The sequence below is a fragment of the Drosophila mojavensis genome, unplaced genomic scaffold (assembly GCF_018153725.1).
Source record: "Drosophila mojavensis isolate 15081-1352.22 unplaced genomic scaffold, ASM1815372v1 contig_231, whole genome shotgun sequence".
Classification (NCBI taxonomy): Eukaryota; Metazoa; Arthropoda; class Insecta; order Diptera; family Drosophilidae; genus Drosophila; species Drosophila mojavensis.
This window is the reverse complement of record NW_025318772.1, coordinates 2,099,728-2,127,713: the sequence shown is the minus strand read 5'-3', so window position 1 is coordinate 2,127,713 and position 27,986 is coordinate 2,099,728. Positions and strand designations below refer to the sequence as shown.

General features: G+C 44.1%; 1 protein-coding gene and 1 long non-coding RNA gene across 10 annotated transcripts; one reads left to right on the top strand and one right to left on the bottom strand.

Annotated features, from left to right (window-relative positions):
• Nucleotides 1-67: 67 nt before the first annotated feature.
• On the bottom strand, nt 68-27,832 carry LOC6574682 (dual specificity protein kinase splA). 9 transcript variants are annotated; one of them, XM_032728230.2, is made up of 10 exons: nt 27,730-27,832; nt 26,364-26,688; nt 24,708-25,595; nt 18,215-18,338; nt 9,577-9,928; nt 3,633-5,998; nt 3,475-3,568; nt 3,055-3,408; nt 2,380-2,779; nt 68-1,463 (listed from the first exon to the last, which is right to left on the bottom strand). In XM_032728230.2, exons 3-10 carry the CDS (start codon nt 25,553-25,555, stop codon nt 1,064-1,066), a joined length of 4,938 nt encoding a protein of 1,645 aa, XP_032584121.1. In that variant the 5' UTR covers nt 25,556-25,595; nt 26,364-26,688; nt 27,730-27,832; the 3' UTR covers nt 68-1,063. The 9 variants fall into 9 exon arrangements, with proteins under 9 accessions (XP_032584121.1, XP_032584124.1, XP_043863934.1 ...); XM_032728233.2 differs by having other exon boundaries at nt 3,271-3,408; XM_044007999.1 differs by having other exon boundaries at nt 27,666-27,821.
• LOC122756996 lies at nt 11,489-12,878 on the top strand. The gene is made up of 2 exons (XR_006356880.1): nt 11,489-12,328; nt 12,421-12,878. It is a non-coding gene; the product is annotated as an uncharacterized LOC122756996 (long non-coding RNA).
• Nucleotides 27,833-27,986: the final 154 nt, after the last annotated feature.

The following is a 27,986-nucleotide window of genomic DNA, read 5'->3' as shown; positions in this document are numbered from 1 at the left end:
GTACCTCTCAATTATCAGGAATTTCATTTATAGCTGTAAGATCAATAATTGCAAAGTGTTTTCAATATTTTCGGGAATATTTTAGCATTTATTTGTTCATTTTAGTGGATTTTCGCTACGTGTTTAAATGTCAATTTGTTTTTTCTTGTTTCTTGTGTTTGTTTTCTAGAATTTTACAATTAGTTTCAACTAAATAAATAATAACAATTTATAAATATAATTCTCTTTTTTTTTTTTTTTCCTTTTTTGTTCTCTAAGTTGCTAGCTGTGTGCTTCGAGTGATGTTTGCTTGCTTCAACTTAAATATTTCCATTGATATTTCCCATTCAATAAGTATCTCGGAGTTAGAAATAGTATCAGTTATATGCTTTTGATTACAATGTTTCTTCTGCAAGAATTTGATGAATTAGGCAAAAAAGAAAACAATAAACACATCGAAATGTGCATTAATTGGCTGCATTAGAACTTAATGGCTAAAATTCGGCTTATGCTAGCTAAATATATAAAAATAAAAGTTAAGTCTAAAGATTGCAACGAAAACAAAAAACCTATGCAAACTATGGTTTATACGCAATAAATAAATATGTACCTAAACATTTACAATCTGTTCAATAAAATGACAATAATAGGTATGTTCGTCTGATCCATCTATATTATAGTATATACACATTTAAAAAAAAACAACTGAGTTTAGCGTAAGCAAACGAAAACTATTCCTTGCTTATTGTTCAACCATTCTCTCTATCTCTCTCGCTCTCTTTCTCTAAGTTTCCTTCGTCCGTTTTGTAACTTCGTTTCCGTTAACATTTTAATATTGTTTTATTGTCTATTTCAAAGATGTGGCAACGCCGCACAGGCGCAACTAAGCAGAGTCGTAATTCGATAGAAAATTATAGACAGTTTGGGGCTGACATCTAACTACACATACGTATATATGAATATATATCTATATATAGTATATATCTATCTGAATATATACTGTTGATAGTTGCTTCTACTTATGGCCAATGACGAGCGTATAGTTTGCTGTGGTGACTGTCGACGGCAACGCCGACAGCGCTGGTCATTTGGCCAGCTTCAGGATCTCCGGACTTGCTCCAGCTGCTGCTGTCGGTACACCCGTTGGAGCCGGCGGAGCGGGCGCTATGCGTATGGGCTTGGCACGCTGCTGACTGAAGAGGCCGCTCAGTGTGGCCGCTGTGCTTGCGGTCAGCGTCACGCTTGCACCCCCAATGCTCGTCTGTCCAGTCGGCATTCCTGCACCTGTGCGCTTGCCTCGCACCACTCCATTGCTAGTGCTGTTCGTGGATGTGGGATGCTGCGGCTGCTGTGGCTGTTGCAGCTGCTGGCCAATTACTGCGGATGCTGGCGTGGATGTTGCGGTTGCCGAGGCTGAAATGTTATCCAACTCAGTCATTGCTTCTTGTATTGCCCGCTCGAGTTGCGAGTTCAGTTTGCGGCTCCTTTGTGGGTTGGTTGGTTGGTTGGTGGGTTGGTACATGGTTTTTGGTTGTGGTGTGTGCGCGTTCGTGTGTGTGTGGTGTGGAAAGGTTTTTGGTTGGAGATTGGGGTTCGAGTTGATAGTGACCATGACGATGATGATGATGTTGCACACATAGGGTTATACACACACATATGCATACGCATACACACGTATTTGGTTTTTATTTTCAGCGCATAATAAAAAAAAAAAAAAGGAAACAAGAATATTAATTAGCAAAAATAAAATGAAAATGTACAAACTAAAAGTAAATTCGAAACTAATTTCAAATTGCATTCATATGCCAATCAGTACTACACTGCAATTCAAATACAAATACAAATACAAATACTAATACTAATACGAATACGAATTATATTCAAAACTATTGCAAACGAATATCTAAATACAAACGAAATTCATAATGCAATTACTTAATATAGTAATATTTATAACTTCCTACGGTACTGGCTCGAATATTGTAGTTATTTATCAAATTCTTTTATAAATAATATTTCCAAGATCATTTCATTATCTATTTAATGAAAATATTTCTTGAATCGAACCAACACTGCAGATGAAGTTCGATCAAAATATATATTGTACATATTTATATGCAACATAATAAAAATGATGTATAAAACTAAGAAATATGTAGAATTTAGGCTTAAACGACATGACTAATCTATATACTTTCTACATAAACAGCTTTAGGAAAAGGAACTAATGAAGCTTCTTTCTTATGGTGCTGTCTGGTGCAGGGATCTAAAACAAAAGTTCAACTCAATGTAGCTCTTATAGCATACTTGAAGCCCCATCGAACCCTGGCAAAACCTCTCTCAGTGACTCTCTGGTGGCATATGCATGCGCATCCGCCCACTTCGCCTAGTGATGCTCACTTTCTGGTATCCTTTTGCGCCTTGTGGTGCGCCTCCAAGCCCTCGGAAAGGCTCTGCAATAGGTTGACCGGGATTAGCTCGGAGGTGGATCGGCCGCCGCCGCCGAACCACTGCACCCACACGTGGTCGAATTGTTGCGACGGTGTGCAGACACCGTCGGGCATCTTGACTATCTTGCCGGGCCAGGCGGGATGCCCACGCGCCGGCCCCCAAATCAGCTCACCAATGGCGAATGTTCGCGGTGGCAACAGAGCCACACCATTTGGCGAATTTCTGGCCAGTGTGCGGTGGAGTCGGCGTGCCCGTTTCGTGGGTGTGCGGCAGTTGGCTTTGGGTGGTGCAGCTTCACTGGGCGCTGGTGCATCCGAAATGGGCGGCAGCTGCGTGGTTGTGGGCGACTCTACATATACAGATTTGGAGCAAGCAGCGGCTTGGTTAATGTGGCCGAGACTCAATACCCAAAACCAGATACCCGACGTTTATAGGTAGACAAAGCGGAAAAAACAGAAAACAAAAGCGAAGTGTGGAGAGTGGCGGGTGCGAGGGGTGCGACAAGTGCGTGGCATGCAACAGGTGTGTGAGTGAGCGGTGTTTGGTGATTGGTGGATCAGTCAGTTAGTGAATGGATGCAGTTAGTGGTTGCTGTGGTGCATTAGGACACTGGCAAAGCCTTACCCTGGTAGTCAACGCTAACTACTTTGTGATTATGGACATAGACGCTTTGATGGCTATTGGAGGTTAGGGGCTGTTGGTGATGTTGGTGGTGTTGGTGGTGCATGACTTGGCGACCCGATGCCGCTGTGGTTATTGATGGCGTTGACATTGTTGCCGACGCTAACGATGACGATGATGATGAGATGGACAGGGATGTGGTGCTAGTCAGTCGCATACCTTGGCCCATAAGTCCCACAGTGTGGTTGCTCTCCGTCGACGCCTGCTGCTGCGACGTGATGTGAATGCGCCGAATCTTTGCATCCGTTGGCTTATAGATGCTGCTGGGCTGGCTAAACAAGTTGCTGCTGCAGATGGCTGTGAGGAGGATAGGGAATTGGATCAGTAAGCCGGCACAGTTATAGTTATATCTAAGGTAGTTACTCCGCTCACAATCCGTCGATGAGGGCGACTGCCGACTCTCAGCGCTCTGGGGCGAAATAGCCGCATCCGGCTCCGAGCTAGAGACGCACTGCACCTGCAAGACAGAGTTATCGAGTTCATTAATAGCAATGCAAGTGCTGTAGGCAGTGTCAACGGACCATGTCGCCGCTGCCGCTGCTCCGGTGGCTGGGCGGTCGCTCAGGGCTGCGCGGGCTGCACGTGGTGGTGTCCGGCGGACTGGCGGCAGTCACTTGCCGATTGCTGTGTGGATCCGTTACGTAGCCAGTCGTCTGCGGTGGCTGCAGGCTGATCTGATGCTGATGCTGCTGCTGCTGCTGCTGCTGTGGTGGTGCCTGCTGCGGCTGCGGCTGCTGCTGAATCTGTATGGTGGCCGTGGGACTGGCCTGCACAAAGGAGGCGCCGCTTTGCTGACCCGTTGGCATGACCAGGCCCATGGGCGTCGAATAGATCTGGCCAATGGGACTCAGCTGCCCATTGGCGCCCACAATATACTGCTGGCCACCGGTGCTGGGCGAGATGAAGGAGGGCTTGTTCTGTGGCGAGGGCGTGCGCAGCATCACCTGCCCCTGATGGGTGAGCAGACTCGTCGTGGGCATGTTTTGTATCTGCAGCAAAGTGGCGTCCGGACCCATGACCAGGCCCGCTGGCATAAGCAGCTGCTGACCAATGAGATTCACCTGCTGCAGAATCTGACCATTCTGGAGCAGCAGCTGCTGTGGCTGAGCTGCAGCCGTCGCCGGTTTGTTGACCACAATGCCCTGAATGCCCGGACTCAGCTGGAATTGCTGCGAGAACTGCGCAGGAGCTGCGGGCGCTGCCACTGCAGCGGCATTGGCCGCTTGCTGCAGCAGAGCTGGCGCCTGGCTGGGTATGCTGGGCGAGATCTGGGGCGAGTGCGTCTTCGCCGGCGAGCCACCCACGCCACAGACCAAAGGCGGCGGCGGTGTGCTGCAGACAGAGGTCTTGCGCTTGCGTGGCCGCCGCTTGGCCTCGGGCGACGTCATAATGGGTGCCGCTGGCTGTGGCATGCCCAGCATCGGTTGATGGTGCTCCTGGTGCTGCTGTTGCTGCTGGTGATGGACGATGTAGCCGCCATTGGGCAACGTGTTGAGCAGCACCGTCTGTGGCGCCGCCGCCGTGCCCGCCGGACTGATCTGACTTATTTGGCTGGCCTGCGAGGTGATGATCTGATGATGCAGCAGCTTAGCCCCGCCAGCATTAAGTATCGACGACGGCTGGCTAACGATATACCCGCCGCCTGGCTGGGCATGCAGCTGGGCTGCCTGCGCCGGCCGCTGAGCCTGCTGTGCAGCAGCTGCCTGCTGCTTGCTAGCGCTGGGTATGACCAGCAGCTGGCCAGAGGAGGTCATGATCAGCTGGTTGCCGCCGCCACTGTTGTTCGCCATGGACTGCAGCTGCGCCACAGCTGCGTTCCCGCTGCTCAGCGTAGTGCCGCCCGGTCGACTGATGCCCGCCGTGGTCGTCACAATGCTGCGCGTCAGCGTGGCTGCCCCGTTATTGGCCATCGACTGCCTATGGGCCGGGCCAACTGCGGGCTGGCACTGCTGCCGCAGCAGTCGCAGCTGAGCTGTGGGCTGGGCCGCTGCTGGTTGGCTTTGCACCTGGCACTGGGACTGGGATTGGGGCTGGGGCTGACGCATCTGCATTTGAATTTGCGCCTGCTGCGGCTTGGGCGAGGCGCTGGGCGTGCTCTTGCACGAGTCCAGCGAATCAGTGGGCGGGGAGAGACTGTGACGCGGACTCTCGTGGCTCGTCGAGATGGCGCCCACTTGCTCGGGGCGCTTCTCTGCCTCGGGCCCGCTGCTGGATACTGGCGACTCCTGGGGTGCCGGCACCACCGTTATGCTGGTGATCTGTGGCTTCTGTGGACGCGCGAATGCCGCTGCCGTGTCGACGTGCAGCGAACGCGGCGCACTTGGGTCCACCTCCCATTTGCCGCCCGTGAGCATCGAGAGACGACGAATGCCTCGACGCTGCTGTTGCTGGGAGCTGTGCACAATGGGCTCCTGGGGCAGCGCACGGGCCGTGGCAGTACCCGTGGCGTTGCCCGTGGCTGGCTTGGCATCCAGCCCCGCACCCAGCGTATTGTGCAGCAGCGTCGTTTGCTGCTGCAAGTAGCCTGCGGGATCATCCTTGAAGTTGGGCTGCTGCTGCTGCTGCTGCTGCTGCTGGGCTGTGGGATGAGGAGGAGCAGGCGTAGAAACCGTTGTCACGGCCTTTATCACAGGCGCTGGAACTGTTGCGGCCGACTCTGCGACTGGTAGCAGACCAGGAGCAGAAACAGGAGCAGGGGCAGCTCCTGCTGTTCGCTTTGGCGCGCTCTCCATGCCCATTGTTTGACTAGTTTGCATGACGGCCGTGTTTGTGGATATGGGCGTGGCTGTGACTGTGACTGGAGCTGGAACTGTTGCCCTGTTGGCCAGCTTATAGCTGCTGTTGTTGCTGTTGTTGCTGCTGCTGCCATATTTGTGGCAATCAGCGTCTGAAATGTAGCAGAAAGAAATTCAAAGGAAAAGTCAGTGAATGTTTGACGCAAGTCCTTCGTTGGTTATGCAAAGTGCGTCGTCCTTAAAGTGGCCGCAACGTGCCCGCGCCGGCAGCAATGCAAAGGGCGTCCCACAAAGGTCGTCATGCCACTTGCCACATGCCACTTGCTGCTAGCTGCTTACTGCTTGCCACTTGACAAAAGCAGACAAATGCCAAATGGCTGCGAAAGCGAAACACAATAAAATCAAAGCACAAGAACGTGCACGGCAGACTTAAAAGCAAGGGCCAGTGAAAGAGGGTCCTAGAGACTGGAGCAACTGCTTGGGGGGGGGGCATTGAACGTGGCCAGGTTCAGCGCTCAGATAATGCTAAACTTAATTAAAATGCTATATAAAGCGGACACCCACTGTCTGGTACTTGAGTGAAATCTCACAAGTTGTTTTGCTAGCCAAAAGCCAAAGGAAAAGTTTTTAGGGCAAACGCTGCAAGCTCTATCAAGATGGGATAAGTTTACCTATATTTAGTGTGAAATTATAGCAAACTGAAGAAGTCATAGCTAAGTAACAGTTGTATTTCTGTTATAATATCCCTAATGGATATGTGTCTCTATAATATTATCTGAGAGATAATGTCTCGTATGAGCCATATTTTAGTTAAAGATCTAACTTATTGAACTTAACTTAGATTGGGAAAGCCTAGGGCTAGGATCTGCTTTCATGGCATTCCATTAGGTACTTAGAGCATGAAATATGAATAAAATAATTTCTCCTTAGTCACAGTAATTTAAAAATTTTTAAACAGTGATAAAATCTAAAAGTTTTGAAAACAAAAGTCGAATATGAAATGAAAAAATTAATCAAATATTTCTATTTAATGATATGAATTTTAAAATTGCTAAGCTAAACAGATTTCAGAACAGAAACAGAAATCGAAAACGAAATTTGTTTTAATTTATTTTTAATGCTAAAGGCAGCAAACCTAATTCAAAGCTGAATTATTTACGCAAGGCAAGTTCCTCCTTGTGCACAACCACACACACCCTCACACACACTCACATGCAAACACTTATTATTTAAGCCGCAATCGCGAAAATTTCTAAAACGCAACAAACTTTTGCCTGGCGCAGCATTTTTAATGCCCCGCTGATTGGGGCAACAACTGCCCCAACGACAGACGAGCTGTGGCAACGAAAAGTCACCACCCCCCCCCTTACACCGACACCAATTCAGTTGTGCTGTTGCGATATTTTTAGAGTGGGCGTGGCTGATAGGCGGATCGCAATGGACGCGCTTGGCTAAACTTTGCCGTCAAGTCCCTTTTGTTTCAATTAACCTTTTCATTTGAAAGTTTTAACAATGTTTGCCAACTGTTTTGCGCAGCTGGCGAACAGCGTTACGCCCACAACGCCCTTTGATGATTTGACCAGCAGCAGAGCAGCAAGTGTCGTGTCGAAGCCACGGATGCCACACGCTTAAAGGTGACCCCAAAATGCGCTCGAAACCCTTTTATTGCGAGTGTCTCTCTCTCTAACTCTATCTCTCTCTTTCTCTTTCTCCTCTGTGCGTGTGCCTGGGCTTGTGTCTCTGGGAAATCAACAAATACTTTTTGATATCTCAAATTGAAATCCAAATGCCACAAAAGGCCCCAACTGAAAGCCAGACGCCCAAACAGCTATGCAAAATGTCAACCAATAAACCAAATGGATACACTGAACGAATTTAGCATACACTGCAAATACTTTGAGGCAATTCAATTTATAATTTAATATTTTCATATTTACATAAATCAGCTCAAACTCTATTCACAGCAAAACTTGTTTGCAATCACTTAATTAGTTAGCGGAATTCTAGTAAAAATCTAAAACTATTCCGCTTTAGTTGTCCTGCATCCCCTTCACGCCCCACTCCTCCTCCGCCTTCACTCTGCCTAGAGCTGGAGCACTATAAACTTTTTAACACAAATTCAACAATAAAAATGCTGTTAGATGAAAGTTGCGAAGCCACTTTCAGTAGGCACTTTGTGGGCCAAAACTCATGCAGTTAGCACTGGTTGGCCAAAAACTTTGCGCTATGCTCTACGCCTGGCACAAGGCACAAGGACTCGTTGCTGGGAGCGCTCTGAAGTGGAAATGTTAAACAGTTGGGGCTATTTAATAAACATAATATTTGTTTATGAGAGCGACGGCTCATCCCATCCAGGGCGCAGGGCCCCGGAGGTATTCAGTGAACGAGGCGACATTCCTGAACGGCTTTTGACAGCACAAACATGTTCGGGTCCCTTTGAGTGACCCACACAAAGGACGAAATCAAAACAGTCTCGCACACGCCCACACAGACAGAGGAACAGAGAGAGAGAGAGAGAGAGAGAGGGGACAGGCAGGCAAACAAACAAACAACAGGCGGAAAAACATGACGCTAGCAAATGCGAGGCGCGTGAGGGGGCTGCTGCAAATGCACTTCCTGCTGCCACGCCCACCACCTTCCAAGCGTGTGGACTTTAAGCTTGTTGAACCCATTTTTCTGTATTTTTTTCCTTCCTTCTGTACGCTTGCTTTAGCATGTATGTATGCGTATCTTTCTGCTATCTCTCTCTCACTCTCTCACTCTCTTTTTCTCTGTTTATATATTTGTGTGTATGTCTTTCCCTTTCTCTCTGTGTGTGCATTTTCACTTTATCATTGTCTAGGCAGCATTTCCCACTTGCCAGCAGCCCAAGTCCACTGCAATTGCATCCGACTGTGTATCTGTGTATGTATATGTGTGTGTGTATGTGTGTTTGTAGCTGTATATGCACATAACATTGTTTGTTTGCACCGTGTGCTTTTGGCTCCCACTGGGCTGGCTCGCGCGATGTTTTGCTTTACTTTTCTCGCACTCGCCTGCACTTGGAGCACGTATCTACACGATTTCCAACTGCTTTGGCCACACCAAGCCCGCCCCTTCCCTTTCCCCTTCCGCTTCGCCATCGCCTGCACAAGCTGTTTTCCCTTGAGTTTGTCGCTGGCTTCACAATTCCTTTCCTTTAGCATACTTTAGTGCGCTGCCAAGGTTCGGGAACCAAAGCGTTCATCTACATACATACATATATACAAATTCTTTGCGACGCTTTCAGCAGCCAGAGTTTTGTCAGGGTTGCCATGGCGCTAAAACTACAAAGCTTTGCCAACTTTTGGGGTATACAAAATATTTGTGATTGCTTCAGCGATCTCCAAATGAATTGCACACAAAGTAATCCGCTCAAAGCGCAAAACTCTGTTCGCTAGAATTTTAGAGACTATTCATTATGGCCGAATAACCGTAAGTAGCTTTTTCCCCAAACAGTTGACTTGCATCGTAGCAGTAGGGAAATGCAAGAGAACACATCGAAAATGCATTATGACTACCGTGTGATAAGGTGCTTTAAGGGACTTGTGCATGTGCAATTGAAAGCTTTAAATTACATAAGCAGCATATTTGATTGAGCCTGCGACAATTCTAGTGTTCCATCAGGCAGTTAGTTAGCTTGAATATTGTCTGTGCTTATCTTTTAATAAAGTTGCTCTACAAATTAGTTTAGCTATCAGCTCACGCTCACCTTTGTGGGCCAACTCTAATGTGGCTGTTGATGCTGTCGTTGCTGTTGCTGTTGCTGCTGTTGTTGTCGCCGTTGTCGTTGTTGCCGTTGCCGTTGTTGATGCAGCAGATGCTGTTGCTGCTGTTGTTGTTGTTGTTGTTGTTGCCATCAACGCAGTAAACGCATCACTGGCCGTAGCGACAGCAGCTGCTGTTGCCTTCGCCATCGACATTGTCGTCGCCATCATTAAATCCTTGACAGGCTGCGGATTGTGCAACTGCTCTCCGTCGAGCAGGTGCCGCTGGTGTGAGCAGAGCGCCACAATCGCCTCTTGGCTGCTGCCTGGCGACACCTTTAATGGCATGTTGGGCACCTGCAATTAACATAATGCAACAAATTGTCACATTAGCAATTAGAATTCAACAGCACCAACAATAATGGATGGCGGCGCCGTCAACGACGCATTTGCGATTGTTTCTGTCAATTTGAAATCGAAATTTTAGTTACACGCACACACACACACACACACACACACACACACACACACACACACACACACAGCTACTGTGTGATAGACACATTTGTGGCTGCTATTCATTTACATATGAAACGTGAGTGGCATTGATAAAATAGAAACTCAATAAACGCCTAAACGTAGTTTGATTTTGTTTGCGGCGTCTTTGATACCCTGGATTTATAGGCTGCGAGAGGAGAGTGAGAGGTGAGAAGTGAGGTACTTGAGTTCAGTAAACAAGATTCCTTAATGTGTTATGGAGTGCAATATTTTTTCGTTTTTATCTAAATTTAAATTTTAGCATATTAGAGAAATAAAAAAAGTAGATCTAGCTCTTCATAATGCCTCCCGTCTTTCTCTCTTAGACTCGTATTGCGAATAAATACATTTTATTCTATTTATTAGAAATCTTTCTTAAGCTTCTACTGAGTATAAACAAGTTGTGCAACTGAAATAAGATTTTGTTTACTTATTAGTTTATTTTGCTTTGGTAACCTTCAGCACATACACAGCACAATAGACAACTCAAACACACACACACACACAGACACACATAGATAGAGCACTTTTGTAAATAGATATCGAATACAAGTCGAAGCGAGCCCACTGAACGAACACATGTAATCCAATCAGATGCTGCAAATTGCGCTTAATAAGTACATCAAAAGATTTGATGGCGCCCGGCATGGGAACGCCTCTGCCCCGCCTCGGCAGGTGCTGGGCGAAGGCTAGGAATTTATGCAAATTAGTCATTTGCTCAGAAGGGGGGGAGGGAGGTAGGGAGGGTGGGCATCAATTTGTACGCCCCGAAGCATGACGACGACCCTTTTTTGGGGCGGCGAGGCGAGGCGCGCCTTTTGTGCCATTTCAATCAGTGGACAGGCAATTGCTTCATTTGGTCGCTTAAGCGCTGCAAACGAGTCGCTCGACCAATTTGGTCAGCAATTTGCGCAAACCAATCCAACTGCGAATTCCACAGGCCAAACTTGGCTAAAATACAAAAAGAAAACAAGTGAAACAAAAAGCAGCCACATTAAAGCGATGCAGTGCTCAAAAAGCAATCAGCTCGGCGCCTTAAAAGTCGATTGTGACTGCATAACAACTGCATCACTCAAACAAATGTTGTTGTTGTTAACAGCGACTGCTCAAGACCTTTAGAACATTGAACCACAAAACCGAGCTGGAAAAACTGTCAAGCCGTTGAGTCGCATGACTCAAAGTGTTTCGCCCACAATAACCACAATTTCTATATTCAGAAGAAAACGTTTCTAAATAAATTTATTCATTTGCCACGCCCAAAAGAGATGACGGCCATCTATGTATATTAGTTGCATCTATGTATATTAGTTCCCTTGCTCGTTTCGCATCTCCTGTCCCAAACATTCGATTTGCAATGGGAGCATCTCTGTTATAGTCGTTGACTTTGCTCTTAATTTTCATACTTGGATTGGTGCTTCCGGTTATTCATATTTCATCTGCCACTGCCACTGAAACTTAGTCAAAAGGCTGCATGGTTGCAAACATAATCTCAACTCTCTCTCTCTCTCTCTCTCTCTATCTATCTGTCTTTTAGCCAATGCGCTTGCGAGCTGATTGCAAATGTTGAATGGAAACCTCAGAGATGACTTTACGTCCCCCCGGCCACCCAAACCCTTCAGCATGCGACTTATGCATACATATATTGAGCATTTTTAGTTGGTTCATTGTTTTTTTTTTTTTTTTTTTTTTTTTTGGGTGTGGCTAGGCCTGCCCGCCTGCTAGTAATGCGATAAACGAAGTGCAACCCATACGGAACACTCGTTGCCCATAACAACCCAAAGTATTCATGCAATATACACGAAAATTTAATTGGCCATTTAATGGAAAAATAATTAGCAACAGACTGCCATGTTGCTGCAGCATCAACAACAACAACAACAACAGCAACAATGGCAATTGTTGAAAATTGAAAAACCGTCTCACATATTGCTAACAGAGAATAAAATGTCATATTTATTATACATAATGGGGAGAAAAAGAGAAATACAAAATGAGAGCCAGATAACTATAAATTTCAATACATCAATCAATATATTACAAATTTATAATTTCACATGTGCAACAAAAAGACATAAATAAAGCTGTTAAAAACATGTCTACGATATATCGATGGATTTAGTTCGATATTAATATATCGGCTTACTTAGCGACGGGCCGAAGCCACGACTTTTAAAGCTTTATTTATATGTCTTGTCTTAATTAAATCATAATGATTTTGTAGTAAGTAATTTGGGAGTAATCAAGATGTATTCATTTTTAGTTTTATCTTTTTCTTTTTTATTATTATTATTTTTTTAATAATAATAAATTAGAGCTATTAAGTCGATCGATTGGAGCAACTATCGACTGTACCCGTTTATCGATGATTTTGCAGCCCTACAAATGAATTCAAATTCCAATTTGTTCGAAGAACAAAGTAAACTTCAGTTGAAATTAAAAATATGGATTGATTACATCTTGTGATATACCCTTTGTGAAATACATCCATTACAGGGTACAGATACATGAATTTATCATTAACGTTATGTAAAGTCTTGTTAACGTTTCAAATACATAAAACGTTATGTGTATTTACAGATGGCATGTTCGAAATACATTTTTGCATATTTGACATATTAACCAGCGCTGTTTTTGACAGAAATTAGCAAGGGTGAGCGGCAGAGTGCAGACATGGGACACGCCTATGTAAAGCACGCAATAAAATGCCAGGCGACAGAGGCAGAATAAAAAAATGAAATAAAAACAACAACGAGAGAAAATACCAACAAAACATTGCACTTTTGCATGCATAATTGCGACGAAATTAAAGCAAAATGCGCAGACAGCGGGCAACGGGGAGCGGGGAGCGATGTGGCCACGATAGCCACATGAGTGGTGGTAGCAACACCACCAACAGCACCAGCAGCAGTTGGGCAGGTGTGAAGCTTGTGCACAGGTGCATGGCCGGTGTTGGATTTCATTAACATCATAATGACCGGCGAACGAACGACGCCAGACGGCCCCGACAGCTTTAATCCTGGCCGGCTGGCCTGCCACAACAATGAGTTGGGCACATGCAGACCAACACCTCAGCTGCCACCACCCCCTGGACTGTTGCTCCTCCTCCTAACCGAGTTTTCTTTAGCTGCAGCTGACGCTCGGGCCTTGGCTCTGGCTCTAACCCTTGTTGGCAGTGGCAAGCGAGGCGCACTCGCGACAGGAACCTGCGCCACTGCCGGATGTGAGTAATCGCTCAGTCACGTCGTTGCGTCGCGTTGCGCTGCGTTGTCCTGCAGGACATTGCTGTGCAGCAAGATTCCTGTACCCCATTATTGGACACTACCATGCCCTGCCCTGCCATGCATGACGTAACCCGCTACGGAAGTCGCTCCGCGCACATGCAATGGCCCGGCTAATGGACACCAAGCAACAGCAGCAGGAGGAGGAGTGAGGGAGCCACTTGGATGTGGCAAGATATAGCACGTTGCAGCCACGCAGCATTTTTGTGTGCAGTTAGCTGCTAAATTCTTAACATTTTCCAATCAGAGCAGCAACCTTTTACATTCACCGGAAAATGCAGAAAGCAGAATGCAAAATGCCTTCAAGCAGAGCTGTTTTTATCTGTTCCCTCCACTCCTCCTGCTTCTTCGTCTTCCTCAAGCACTCATTGCCTGCGACCTTCTTGCGACTCCCTTTAAGAGCCGTAGCACTTTTGAAAATTGAACAGCAGCTAGTTGGAGTTGCTCGCATTGAGAGGCCCTGCAGCCTGTCGACGTTGACTTGGACTTCTCTTTGTTCTTCCTTCCCGTCTTAATGCCACGCTGTCTGCTCTTGGCGCGTACAACATTTAATTTGGACTAATGAAGTTTCTATAAGAGTTCGCCTAAATGACTGGCAAGAAAAGAGCGATGCGCCAGCCGTGGCCAACGACCCAGAGCAAACCAAACTGAACCGCAAAAAAAATACAACGAGAGGAAAGGATCCCAACTGGAAACTCAGCCAAAAATTCAATTTGGCCCAAAAGTGAAGTTGAAATTTGCGCGGCAATTGCTCTTCCTGCTCGCAGCTCGAGTGACGTGCAAATTGCACAAAAGAAACATGGACAAAGGCATACGGTGCACTGACAGACGCAAAGATACCCTGTAGAGTGAAGAGCTTTGAAGCTGATGTTGAATTGGTAATTCTCTTTTTATATGCATACCAAGTTGATTCTCGATCTAGATTGAGAAGACAATTTAGACATATAATATATATTTTATTTTATAGCAGATTAAACTGTTATATGATATATTCAGCTTTGAGCTGTTATCTTGACATCGAATTTAAATAAAGAATAAAAATTAGCTTTTAGTCTTTGATGACTATGATGCTTTGCATTTCCTCATACGCAACAAGCAACCCTCTTGTGTATTTAGTGCTGGGTATAGATAGCGAACTGACACATCGCCTCGGCCCACCTGCCGTCGCTGGCCCAGCGCTAATTGTTTTAGTTGTTGTTCCATGAATATGCTAAGTTGTCTGCTGCGTTTTGCGTCCACCCGCCTCACCGCCCTCGCGCCCCTCGCCAGCTCGCTCAGCAAATGTTTATAAATGCAAATTGGCCGAAAAGTGCAGCAGCAGGGACAACGACAGCGTCACTTTCTGGACGTGCTCGGTTAAATATTGTGTACTCCGCCCTAAAAGTGGCAAAAGCCAGCAGGGGCAGGGAGCTGCGGCGACAGGTTTAAATGACTGAAACGATTCGCTGGGATTGACTGGGGCTCACTTTCGGTTTCGGGTCGGCCCTGGCCCGGACAAGTGCTGTCAGCTTGGCCCTGACATCGCAGACCCTGCACTGCTCCAACCGCTGATCATGATGTGGGGCAGCTAGCCTTCACACACACACATACTAGAGACAACCAGTTGAGCAGATGGAAAACAGACTTGGGCGCTGGCCCATACAAATAACATCATTTTGACTTTTATAGCTTGTGTGTGTGAGTGCTCGTGAGTGTGTGTGTGTGTGTGTGTTTTAAACAGCAACAACAAACCCTTCCCATTGCGATTTAATTTTTGGGTTTCAGTTTTATTATTTTTATTGAGAGTTGTAAATTTTGAGCTGCCGTTCAACGTTCAGCGTTCGGCATTCGACGCTGACCTTCTCAAGTTTGTCTGCTCGCTGTTCCAATTGTTGCTGTTGCTTGTATGCATTGAGCTTGTGCCCAACAGACGCCGCACCGTATGACAGACTTACACAAAGCAATAACAATCTGGGGCCGGGGCCAAAGTTTTATTTGCTTGCTCAACTTGCGTTACACAAATTGCGTTCAATGCGCTCAAAATAGAACCCTGTGAAATACTTCAAGTATTTATATATATATCTGCATGCTTACATACCTATGTATATATATATATATAGTACAGGCATAGTCAGCTGAGAGAAAAATCAATTTCTATTGTTTCACACTTATTGCAACGGAGCAGCGTTTCTCGTTCTTTCAATTCAATTGGAAATTTCAATTGCAAATAATTGTTTAATTAGTCTCAATTGCAGTTAATCTATATTTATGCATGCATGTGTGTGTGTGTGTGTGAGGGATATATAGATATAAATATTACGCATATCAGCAAAGCACATTTGAAGGGCAATGCGCCTGTTTTATTTAGCTTCTAGCTATAAAATGTCCCTAGATTAAGTATACGCCATGAATATTACGCATACGATATGTGGAACGGCAGTCATATATACAGAAAATAGAAATTATTGAAACTTAAGCAATATGCACACTATGCGTAAGTGTATGTGTGCGAGTGTGCTGTGTGTGTACCCTATTTTATACAGCATGCATAAGGTCATAGATATTTGTATATACATAGATACACAAACAATAGCCAGTGCATAATGAGCACAGGGTCACTGTATAAAATCAAATATATATGTATAAGTATATATATAATAAATAGGATAAGGTCACGCCAATACTGCATACATACTACACAAACTCCTCGACTTAGTATGGATTGTGAAGGTAATAAATTTACTTCTGCTTCTTTATTTTTATTTAATTGATGCGATGACTAAGTATTTCTGCTCCTATTGAATTTGCTGCTAGGTTATTATACGATATCCACAAAAATCGATAAAAAACAAAAATATTTGTTTAGGCCAACTAGCCACAAGACACTGGAGTCAGCTCAACTTTAAGTCTTGACGTTGCTTTGCTTCAAAGTCACATAAATAAATATTTGCTTAAGCACTTTCCAATTGCCAACTCCATTCCATTCCAGGCACATGCACATGCATGTACGCAAATCTGTGGTCACTTGCACAGCCACACACATCATAATTTGCAGCACAAACTGTGCAACATGACTAGCAAGATGGCGCTATGCGATATGGGCGGTAATGGGGCGTGCCTAATGCGCCGCACCGCTCCTAGCCGGAGTGTGTGTCACTTGAGTGGCGACTTTCACCCAACGAGCGAAAAAAACAAACAAACAAACAAAACGAAAAAAAAAACTAAACAAAAAACAAACCCTAACCTACCACACCTCGCTGCAAGAGACACAAAGGCAACTTAAGCGACAGCAAAATGGCAATAATCAAAACAAAGAGCAAACAAACCAATAAACGAACGTAGACTTCATTATGGAGGCACATCAATCATTGCCAAAACACGAAACCCCAGCGCCAACTGGGATAGGCCGCCAGCAGGGAGCGCGCGCGGGGAGAAGTTCGAGTTGAATGTGCCAAGAGACGTCGACGAGAGTAGACAACAAAAAGAAAAAACCCAAAAAATAAAAGCACAGTTGCCATTTTGCCACAACGATGTGCAGATAGACAGACAGACAGAGAGACAAGCCACCAGAGTGAGAGGCAGAGACAGAGCGGGAGCGAGAGGGAGAAACATAAAGGGCATCACCGAAGAAGCGAGTGTGAGAGAGATCTGCAGCTGGAGCCAAGACAGTCAGTCAACGACTTGTGGTCAGCCTGCTGGGAGGGCGGAGAGGGGAGCGAGCCCGCAAGAGGGCTTATACGGTGGCACAATAAAGTGTTTAGTAAACAAATTGCGGCTGCCTTTTGATAATATGCACGCAGTCAGCTGAGCAGCTGCGCAACGCATCCGCAGGCGGAGGGAACTTAGTCCACTGGCGAGGGGAGGAGGTCTGTAATAGGGATAAGTTATAAGTACATTGCACCGAAATATCGATTGACGAAAGCCACAAAGAAGCCAAGACGAAGAGAGCGAGAGGAAGAGGGAGCGTGTATAAAATCTGGAGAGAGTTTGAGGTACAGCGCGTGTGCGTGTGTGTGTGTGTGTGTGTGTATGTGTGTGGGCGATGAGAAGGACATTGATTGTGTGCGGGCGGTTGGACAGACGGGCGTTGGCGCCGACTTCACGCAAAAACCAAAGAGAAAACCATAAACTTAAATTAATGACCTCAGCCGAGGCGTGCGCTGCGCTGAAAAGTCGAAGAACGGGACCGTGTGCAAGCGAAGCGAAAAGTCAATAAGAGCAAGAGCAAGAGCTAGAGCCAGAGCAAGCAGCAGCAAAATATGAAGACAAAGAAATTGTGGAAGAAGCGGAACACTGATTTACCGTTGCAGTTGCGCTGCTCCAATTGGAAATGAATCTTATTGCTGGCGATTTCACTGCGATTCTCAATATAAAACACATAAAGATGAAAATACTTGTCAATTTGGAGCAACGTCTGCCTCTGCTCCGGCGGCTGCTGCTGCTGCTGCTACGGCAGATGGTCGGCCGTTTGAAGCAGTCAACATTGGCTAAGTGATTATGCAGTCGACGTCGACATAGTCGATTTGTTGTCAAACTGGTTTTACAAATATTTTGCCCAGGCGGTGGGGTATATGTATACGTATATATCTGTATGTGTGTGTAATTGTGTGTGTTGCCAGGCGGCAGTTACATGGCTGCAACGCTTAGTGAAAGTCGCTTGAATGCCGTTTTCTGTCAGCCCCTGGCACACCCCGCTTTGCCCAGACGCCTGTCAGCCCCCCAATGCTAGTTAGCTCAATGCGCATTCAATTAGGTTTAGCTCAAGCTTTTGGCTTTGGCTGCCAGCTAACCCAGGCCGATGCTTACAGACAATTATGAGACAAACTAGTTGCAATTGCAGCTAACTTACCTGAGCATTAAAATCGAAAAAGTATTCCGGCCGCAGCGGACACGGCAGGCCACACTTGCAGGTACCCTGTGTTAGCAAATAGTCCTTGATTTGGAATTGGGTGCGCAGCGTTTTGCCCGTCGGACTGTAAGGAACAAATAGAGTAAATAGATAAATGCTTATGCATATGTAATGAAGCCGATTAATGTTATAAATTATTTATTAGTTAATAGAACAAATTGTTGTATGCAAATGTCAATTAAAAACTCGTCAGCAATAGCCAGCTAAGTAATTAACCCCAACTATGTGTGTTAACAGCCTAACAGCTAACAGAGAGCAAAGGCGGCTCGAGCAACACGCGGCTGTTTAACGCTAACAGCTCATTAACATAATGGGCAAATGAGGCGTCGTTGCGCATTAACATAACAATGTTAAGCGACAGTTGGCAAGCACTCGCAAACACATGCATGCATACATGTGTGTCTACGTGCATGTGTATGTATGTGTGCACATACATAAATTAATTCCAATCAGAATTGCTCGCTGCTCGTTTTGATCGCATGTCAAATAAGTGCGCGCCACTCAGCGCATAATTCAAACTGGTTTTTACGTATTTGCACTCAGCTCTCGCTCTCCACGTGAGCTTATCGTTGAGCTCTGAGCGGCTTAACCAGGGCCCTCGTGGAGTTGAGTCGCGTGATTTGATGATCCGGCTTCACTACAGAAGTGGGCATACAAATCAATTCAATGTTAACTTGGGGTTGGACCTTTAAAATTGCTCACTGCAGTAAAATGATCGCTTAACTTATTTTAAGACTATATTTATCAAGTATTTACTTTCGATTCTGATATACATTTACATTTAAGATGTTCTTGAGGAATAATAAACATTATTATTACTATATACTTTATATACAATAATACAAATTTATAACTTAATTGATTGGTTTGACTTGAATTCAAGATTTAGTTCCTAGCCATGGAATACTTAGATCTCTTATTTTACATCTAAAGCTGAAAGTAAAATACTTTTAATTTAATTTTCATAGATAGCGAAATATCTTGCAAAGGACAAACCAATTTATTTCAAGTTTTTTTTTTTATCTTTCTCTATTATTGCAATATGTCACTTGAATTTCATAATTCTCTAGTTTTCCCAACTGGTTCACTGCGAATTTGCAGCTCTATTGTTATGCAATCTCTGGAATCTAGTTCAACCCGCTTTGCAACAATTGCTAATTGCGTCTTAGGGTATATCGCTGTTCTACCCCATCCGAAAACCACATTCGTAATCCGTTTTGCGCTCATTTCATTTTTACAACAATGAGATTTATAAAAGAGCGAAGATTTAATTTTGAACAGCATTAAAATATGCGCAGAACCAAAAAATAAACAAAAAACGAATCCAGTGAATCAAGTTTTATTTTTTATTTTTGATATTTTTTGTTGGGTTCTCAACTTTTTCGAGCCCCTCTTGCAGGGGCCACGCATGACCGCAAATGTTAAAAAGTTGTTCTCGGTTTCTATATAAGTATGTATATACATATATGTGCATATATGCTGCGCATAAAAATCATTTGGGGTTAAAACATGGCGAAAACAAAAAAACAAAGGAAAAAGTTGGAAAAAAAAAATCAACGCTGGCTGCTTATTAATTATAAAGTGTGAGCATGTTGATGGAATCAAGGGCGCTGCCAATGATGATGACGACGACGACGACGACAGCGCGGCAAGGCGAGGCGAGTCGAGTCGAGTCGCACTTGAGCCCCGGGGCTTCTCAGCCAGAAATGTTGAATAGGACAAGCTGCGCAACAGCCGAGTGGAACGGGCAGAGCCTGGTGCCCGCTCCTCATCTCGTGTGGGAAATCTGAATAATGCATATCAAGTGTGAAAGCGGCAGGGGCACTAAACGGAACGAAACTAAAGGACGGCAGCAATAGCAGCAGCAGCAGCAGCAGTAACAGAGACGACAATCTACATAATTGAGCGGCAACAGCGGGTTAAACGAGTATGCGAGAATTGTCAATTGAAGAAGCCTGGCAGCAGCAGCAGCAGCAGCGCAGGATGAGTTGGATCAGGGTCTGCGACTGACACTGGGCCTGGGACTGAGCCAGAGCCAGAACGGCGACCACGGTCAACGTCGCATTCGTTCTCATCAATGGGCCTCACAGAAAAACAACAAAGCGGAGTAAGCACTAAGGAATGGCTGACTACAAGTTACCCTAGAAATAGCATTAAACTGCAGGCATAACTATCGAACTGTCAGCTTTTATCTCAAATCGATAATTATCCTATACATCGATAATTATGCTATACAGCCCAGTTATAAAAAGTCAATAGATATATATCTATTTCAAGAAAACAAAAAACATGTCAATAGCACAAATGAAAACGCAGATAATCTTCAAGTCTACAAAATTGAGTAAATAATTCGGTCACAAAACGCGACTACCTCGCTAAACTATTTCGCTTGTGTACAGGGTATATGAAAAGGGCTATCTGCCAATTGAAAGCTGAAACTGGTTTGTTTTATTAATTATTTTTAACTAGTTGCTTGGCCGTCAGCGCCAATCGAAGGCAAGTCAATTGGCTAAATGTGCGAAGAGGTTGCCGGGAGGAGAGTAAGGGAATGATCAACGCCAATGCTTATAGCTCAATTTGTATGCCGTTGGCGTGGCCCACGGCTGGCTTAAGGGCTCACAATTACGAGCAGTCTGCAATCTGATATTCCCTTCAAGCACGAAGCTCGGCTCATTATGTTATTTATTTACACAAAACGCGCTAATAACGCGAGGGATTGGGCGCTTCAAGCACTGCAGCTGAGTTCACATAAAAAGGCGTTGAGCTAACGAGTTAAAATAATTTAATAAATTACGTTCACAAAGAGCGTCAAGTGGCCAAAGTGGCCGCCTGAATGCGCCAAAAAAAGCACGCTCGAACGCAACTCGGCTCGAGTAGGTGGAAAAGCCGTACGCCTCTGTGACCTTGAAGTGCACCCTCAAGCCAGCCTGGACGAAGGCGGAACGGGGCACAGCTGCAGAGACACAAGACACAAGAGACAAGAGACGAGGGGCATGCGCTGAATGGGCCTATTACTAAATTAATAAACCCGAACGACGCCAGCAAAAGGCAACGCCAGCAACGGCCAAAAGGCAAACGGGCTAAAGCTCTCAAAGAGTCTGACACAAATACCAAATGCCCGCCGATAGCAGCAGGGGCAACAGGGGCAACCGAGGCAGCACAGAGACTTGTTATTGCAACGTTAACTGAAAGCAGTCGACTCTAAAATCCCCAGGGGACGCCTTTTTACTAATCAAATTCTTTCGCTTAATTTCAATGCGCGAGGCTTTAAAGAGTTAAAAGTATTTGCATAGCATAGAGCGCGCTGTTATTAACAGACATTGGTGAAGAGCAATTAACATAACTTAAAGTTAATGTTAACATAATACAATCGCCTTATAAAGTCATAAAGAGAATTACAGCATTTGAAATGAGGTTTACAGCTTATAATTAATAAACTTAAAGATGTGCGTGGCATAGGGCATGCTGTTATTAACAGACGTTTGTGATATTTAATTAACATAATTTAATGCTAACATAAGACATTTGGTTTTGAATTGCAGTTTGTAGTTTATTTATGTAATATTTATTTTTAATAGTTATAATTAAAATGAATACTAACTGCAACTTACTAACTAACTGACAACTAAGGCCTTCGGCCATTGCAGATTATAATTAACCTGACATTTACATATGCAATAAAAGAGTTTGCCATATTCATATCAATATAGCCAACACGAATGCTTATTAATTTTCATCTCTTCCCAACATCTGTTCCCACGAAACGTTTAGCGACAATTTTGTGTGGTGGGCGTTGGCCAAAAATCAACACAAAATCAGCAATAGTGCAGGTCTGCAGGTCTGCAGGTCGTCGAAGTCAGAAAACTGCAGGCGGCAGACAGAGACATCGACGACAGCTGATGCAACCAGCCAACGCGCAGCGAGTAGAAGCCCGTGATGGACAGACCTGATGGCAGCGACTGGAACTGCGCTGTGACTCTGGCTGTGTCTGCCACTGAGGCCTGTCGCATGTGGAGAAAATTGAAAAACTGTCCGACTCTCTGGCTGTCTGTCGGCCTGTCTGACTTTGCCAAACTATTCCGCATTCTTGGTTTTTTCTTCATTTTTGTTTTTATTTTTGCAGTCAGTTGAATTGCTGGCGGCCTTGCGGGACGCTCGGGTCGCCTCCATTCCAGCTGCCGCATCTAATTTATGATTTATGTGTGTGGCACAGTAGGCGGGCCCTCGTTTTGACCTGAAAATGTGCATGTGTCACAGTTCTATATAAATGTGTGTGTGTGACGTCACGGCGCGCAGTCAACGACTTGAAAAGGCTTGCGCAACAATTATTGATTTACCAAAGCCCTCTGCCCTATGTGCCTCCATCCTTGAGCACAATCGCCGCTTACTCATTGCATTCTTTCCAAGAAAATAGCCTTGGCTGCCCGATGGCAGCGAGGGGGGGGGCAGCTTAGCACAAAGATGGTATTCATTTAGCCATTAGCCCAACCCCTCGAGCGCAGCTAACGTCGCTTATCTCTTCTGTTCAAATGGACGAAAGCTCACAAAGAATTTGCACAAGGGGCAAAAATAAAACGATAAACAAAATTCCAAACAAACAACAGCACGCAACATGCCACATGGCAATTGCAGCTGCTGCTGTTGCTGCTGCAGTTGTGAATAAACATGCAACATGGCTTGACCAGTCCAAGTAAAGTGTTCCAAATGGCCAATAACATGAAATCTAAAAATATATTAATAAAGACAGCTAGCAAACCCCACTCAAACAGTCCCTTATCGCCATCGATTGAAACTGTCCCAAATCAGGCTAAAAATAATCTATATATAATCTATATGCGCCATATATATGTATATATATATATATATATATATATATATATATATATATATATATATACTGTGTATCATCTTTTCTCATTTCTAGGAATGTGACCATCGTTTTTTTTAAGCATTTCCTGTGATTGGACGCACAAGCCAATCGCCAAGAGGCAAAAGGCAGGGCAGCCAGGCAAGCCGACTCGACTCGAGGCACTTATAGAATCAACGATTATCCAACTCTGATGACAACAACGTCAGAGAGAGGCAGCCACCACAAAGCCGTAAACTATTTACACAGCGCCAAAGACTCGCTGAGTGTGCCCGCACCTACCTCCACCCGCTCCCCTCCTGCTGATTCACCCGCCCAGCTGTCTACTGCTGCCCTGCAAGCCCTGTAAACAGCTCTCTGGTGCCCAGTCAAACGACACTCGGGCAGCAACAGCAGCGGCAGCAGAACAATTAAAACTACTTGGGCAATGGGGCACATACAGACGGTGGCTTGTTTTCGACATATTTGTGTAAATATTGTATTTGTGTTTGTAATTATGTCGGCTTGATGATAGCTCGCAGATAATGCTCAGGTAAATACTCGCTGTCTATGTGCATACGGCTGGCAGACCAATAATGCCAGGCACTCGACTTTGGAATACCCTGTACACATTTCAATTGAGGTAAACAGAGTGTAAGGTTAGTTGAGCAAACATAACATAATATCCTCTATATGAGTTATTTATGTGACTCAATCTCTTTGCAATTTGTATGCAAACACATTAATGGAGATATACTTGGGCATTTCATAGATAGTGTGTCATCAAGTACCAACTGAGCGATATATATATCGATTTTTAAGTGTATTATGAATTGAATGTAAATACACTATACAATCAAATATATTTTTATATATATTATTGAAAAACATATCAATTATGTATATGGTATAATATTTAATATTTAATTATCATCTAACCAAGTTACAAATGATCGATTTTAAAGCGCCTTGTAACACTAATGTAAATGTAATGCAAACCAATATACCTTTTCATATAGAAATATTATAACGCATTTATCATATATGTATGTGATATGTATATGTTAAGTATTTAATTATCGTCTAACCAATTAAAAAATGATCGATATATATATATATATATATCAATTTCAAAGCGTCTTGTAAGTATTAATGTAAATACAAGCAAATATAGGTTTACATATGTGTATATTGACTTGCGGCTAATAGCCTCTTCTGTCATGTTGCATTTTGTGCTGAACATTGGACGGGGAGTACAAATGTACAAGAATCTGGGAAAACATTTGTAGTTTAACGTGACGGCTACCAAAAGCAAGCAAATGCAACCGATTCTTGTATGGCCCACCCACTCGAGCAGCCCATCTGCTGAGCTACCCCTTTTGAGCAAGCATTTCCTGTTTGGCAAGAAAACATTTTTATGGCTTCGAATATGCACTGCCAGACAATACACAGATTGACTTTTAGCTGGGGCTTGCTGTAAATGTCATACAAGGGACAGATACAGAGACAGAGACAGAGATAGAGATGGTGACAAAGATGGAGATAGCAGCTAAGAAATAGAAACAGAGCCAGGAGACAGCGACTCACCTGATGTAGGCCACTTCATTGTTGTTGGTTAGTCGACGCCAGCCTGGAGCCAAATTTGCATTGTTGTTGTTGTTGTTGCTGCTATTGTTGTTAATGTTGTTGCTGCTATTGTTGTTATTGTTGTTGCTGCTGCTGCTGTTGTTTGCATTATTGTTAGCATTGTTGGCTTTGGCCACATTCTTTGCATAGAGCTGCTGCTGTTGTTGCTGCTGCTGCTGCTGATGTTGATTGTTCTGACTCATTTGACGCGATGCAATTGTTGCTGGCATACAGTGCGTGGCAGCAACAGTTGCCGATGTGTTTGCTGCTGGTTTCACAGGCAACTTTATTTGTGCTGTACGCTGCTTAGCTTGTTGCTGCTGCTGCTGCTGTTGCTGTTGGTGTTGCATCGGCGATCCAATCGCTGGACACACAAATATATGCTGACTGTGGCGCAATTGTTGCTGTTGTTGCTGCCCGGCAACATTTGCGGCTTGCATCATGTTGGCGCTACCATTTACCAAACCAGCTGGTAATATTTGTTGTTGCTGCTGCTGCTGCTGATGTTGTTGCTGTTGTTGTTGCTGCTGCATTGCGGCATTTGTAACGACCCGCGATACAAATTTTGTCTGCTGCTGATAGAATTGCTGCTGCTGTTGTTGTTGCTGCAACAATTGCTGCTGGTGCTGTTGCTGTTGCTGCTGTTGCTTGTACATGTTGAGCTGCTGCTGTTGGTGCTGTTGCAACTCGTTGACCTGCAGCACGCCAGCAACCGATTCCGCATTGCCAACAATGTTCAGTTTGTGCTGCTGCTGTTGCTGCTGCTGTTGTTGCTGTTGCAGCTGTTGGCCAGCGGATGCGGCTGCCATGTTAATAACAGCAGCCGTTTAAAAGCGCTTGATTTGTGGGCTGCAAACGAACATCGATGTTTAGTGAATTTTCAAGTGAGAGCACAAATTTGTACGAGTGCATAGATACTCATTCACACGCACACATATGCAAGCATATGGTATACCTATGTGCTATATACATACATTAGTATGTGTCCATGGAATTTTTGTTGGGCATTTATAAAGGCTGACTCAGAGCTATTTCAAAAATTGTGAGTACATTGGTTTACCTGACAAGAAAATACCCTGTACTCAACTTTCTACTGAACTATTATTAATTCAATTACATTTTCTCAGATATCAAGCAAATTGATAACCCATAAGCCTGCTAGAGAGGAAACAGCAAATATAAGTAGGTTTCTCTAACTAATCGCTAGCCATGGCTAGATATCGATACTTTACTAGGTGTCATAAAGAATTATCGAACTTGATTTGCGATATCTTAAAATTAGCTTTTAGTGTCTCAACGTATCTAACTAGCTAGCTTGATCAATAAAGATATATATGTATATGAAAAGAAACATTGCCCGATAAAAAATAAATTATTTATTTGCAAAGTTTTCTTTGTTTTTTTTTTTCACATTGACAAACTATGATTGTAAAGTGGCTGACGCCTGGATATATTTCGTACGTATGTGTGTTTACTTTCCGAACTACGTTGACTATACATTCACATGCGAAAACAACACACATATACAACTCATACATACATATACATAAATACCAACACAAGTGCACAATTTGTCAAGCCTGTGCTTTGATGCCATCTTCGGATGTTGCTACTCACCTTTTAACGTAATTTTCGTTTTGCTCATTTGCCAACATATTCAATTAATTTGAGTTATTGTGTAAACGAGACGCGACCACGTCATTTTGCTACTGCTGCTGTTGCTGCTGGTGTGTTGTTGTTGCTGCTGCTGTTGCTGGCTCGCGTTTTTAAGCACTTAATTTCACTTTTTTTTACGGCTTTTCTTGTTGTAATAACGCGACAACGACTTTTGTATTGTTGTTTAGCTGTTGACTTTGCAGTGTTGTTGTTGCTTTTGCTGTTGGTTTTCATACAATCTGCTGCTCATGACTTCATTTGGAATTCAGAAAACGAACGTCGCTCGCTGCCAGAAACAGAAACAGAGAGCAAAGAGCGCGCAACGCGTAAAAGTAGGTGAATGGAGCATGAAGCAGCCGCCAACGTCGCGGTCGCAGTCGCAGTCGCCAGTAGACAAGAACAACAACAACAACGACAACGACAATGGCTAAAGAGTAAGCAGGCGGGGGAGACAAGCGGCGGAGTATTGAGGAGCGAGAGCACAGTGAACACGACGCTCAGCTCATCTCAGCCCAACGAAACGTTTTGTTTTATGAAAAAATTTGTTCTGCCTAAATACTTATTATGCGCGTAAAGCAGAACAATTTGCCAGACGCGACGCTTGTTGTTCTTGTGTTGTCACTTTTTAATGGCATACATGCATGTGTGTACGTGTGCATATGTGTGTACATACATAAATATATTTATGTACACACACAAATTCCTGCATAGCTATGCTATGCATCCGTATGTAAATTTACATGTGTGTATATAATTAATGCGTAACTCAGTCTGTCTGTCTGTCTGTCTGCTCATGTGTGGACACCACCTGCCCTCCGGTTCTGCTCTAATGATCATAATAAGAATACAGCCAAGGGAAACAAGCGTACACATACACACACTCACACGCGCGCGTACACAAAATTGTAATACGTCGAGTGACCTCAAATGCTTATCTGCATTTCACATGCGCTTTTTTGGCAGCTGCTGCACTTACTAACACAAACACACACCTAAATACACATATTCATTACAGTGTTTGAATATATTTAACTGGTAGCTTAGAGCCTTTTAACATCATTTTGACTAAACGTTGATTTAACTTTATTATGCACAAACAGCAATTAAATGGGAATTAATTACAACGATTTCATTCGTTAGCTTTATTCACGCAACATTGACAACCGAGCGAACGACGATTCAACACTCGACTCTCGTACGCGCACACGAAATATTTTACTCAATAACTATGGATTTTTTTTTAATTTGTTTTTTTTTTTTCACCTTAATAGGAAAAATAATGTGATATTCAAACATAAGCTTTGATTTTTTTTTCACAGCCACTTACGAATCGAAATTATGCTAATTATTTCACTTTTGCGTGTGCGCGCATTTGTTTTTGGAATTTTTCGACTGCCCAAAATTCCATTCACTAGTAGAAACTAGCGATGTGAAAGTTCTCATTATATCTGTATCGATATTCATTGTATTATTACAATCGTAACTATCCCTGCCGATACTATCGATAAAAACGTTTGTGACGTTGCTCATTTTGCGCTTACGTTACGTTACTATACCACAGTGGTATTACCGCAAAATTGATGT

Excerpts from the sequence above, each read along its gene's own strand:
- LOC6574682 (XM_032728230.2), bottom strand. The coding sequence starts at position 25,555 with ATGGCAGCCGCATCCGCTGGCCAACAGCTGCAACAGCAACAACAGCAG. Across the intron at positions 18,339-24,707 it reads AATGAAGTGGCCTACATCAG|TCCGACGGGCAAAACGCTGC; the intron begins GTGAGTCGCTGT and ends TGTTCCTTACAG. Across the intron at positions 3,409-3,474 it reads ATCGACGGATTGTGAGCGGA|CCATCTGCAGCAGCAACTTG; the intron begins GTAACTACCTTA and ends TCCTCCTCACAG.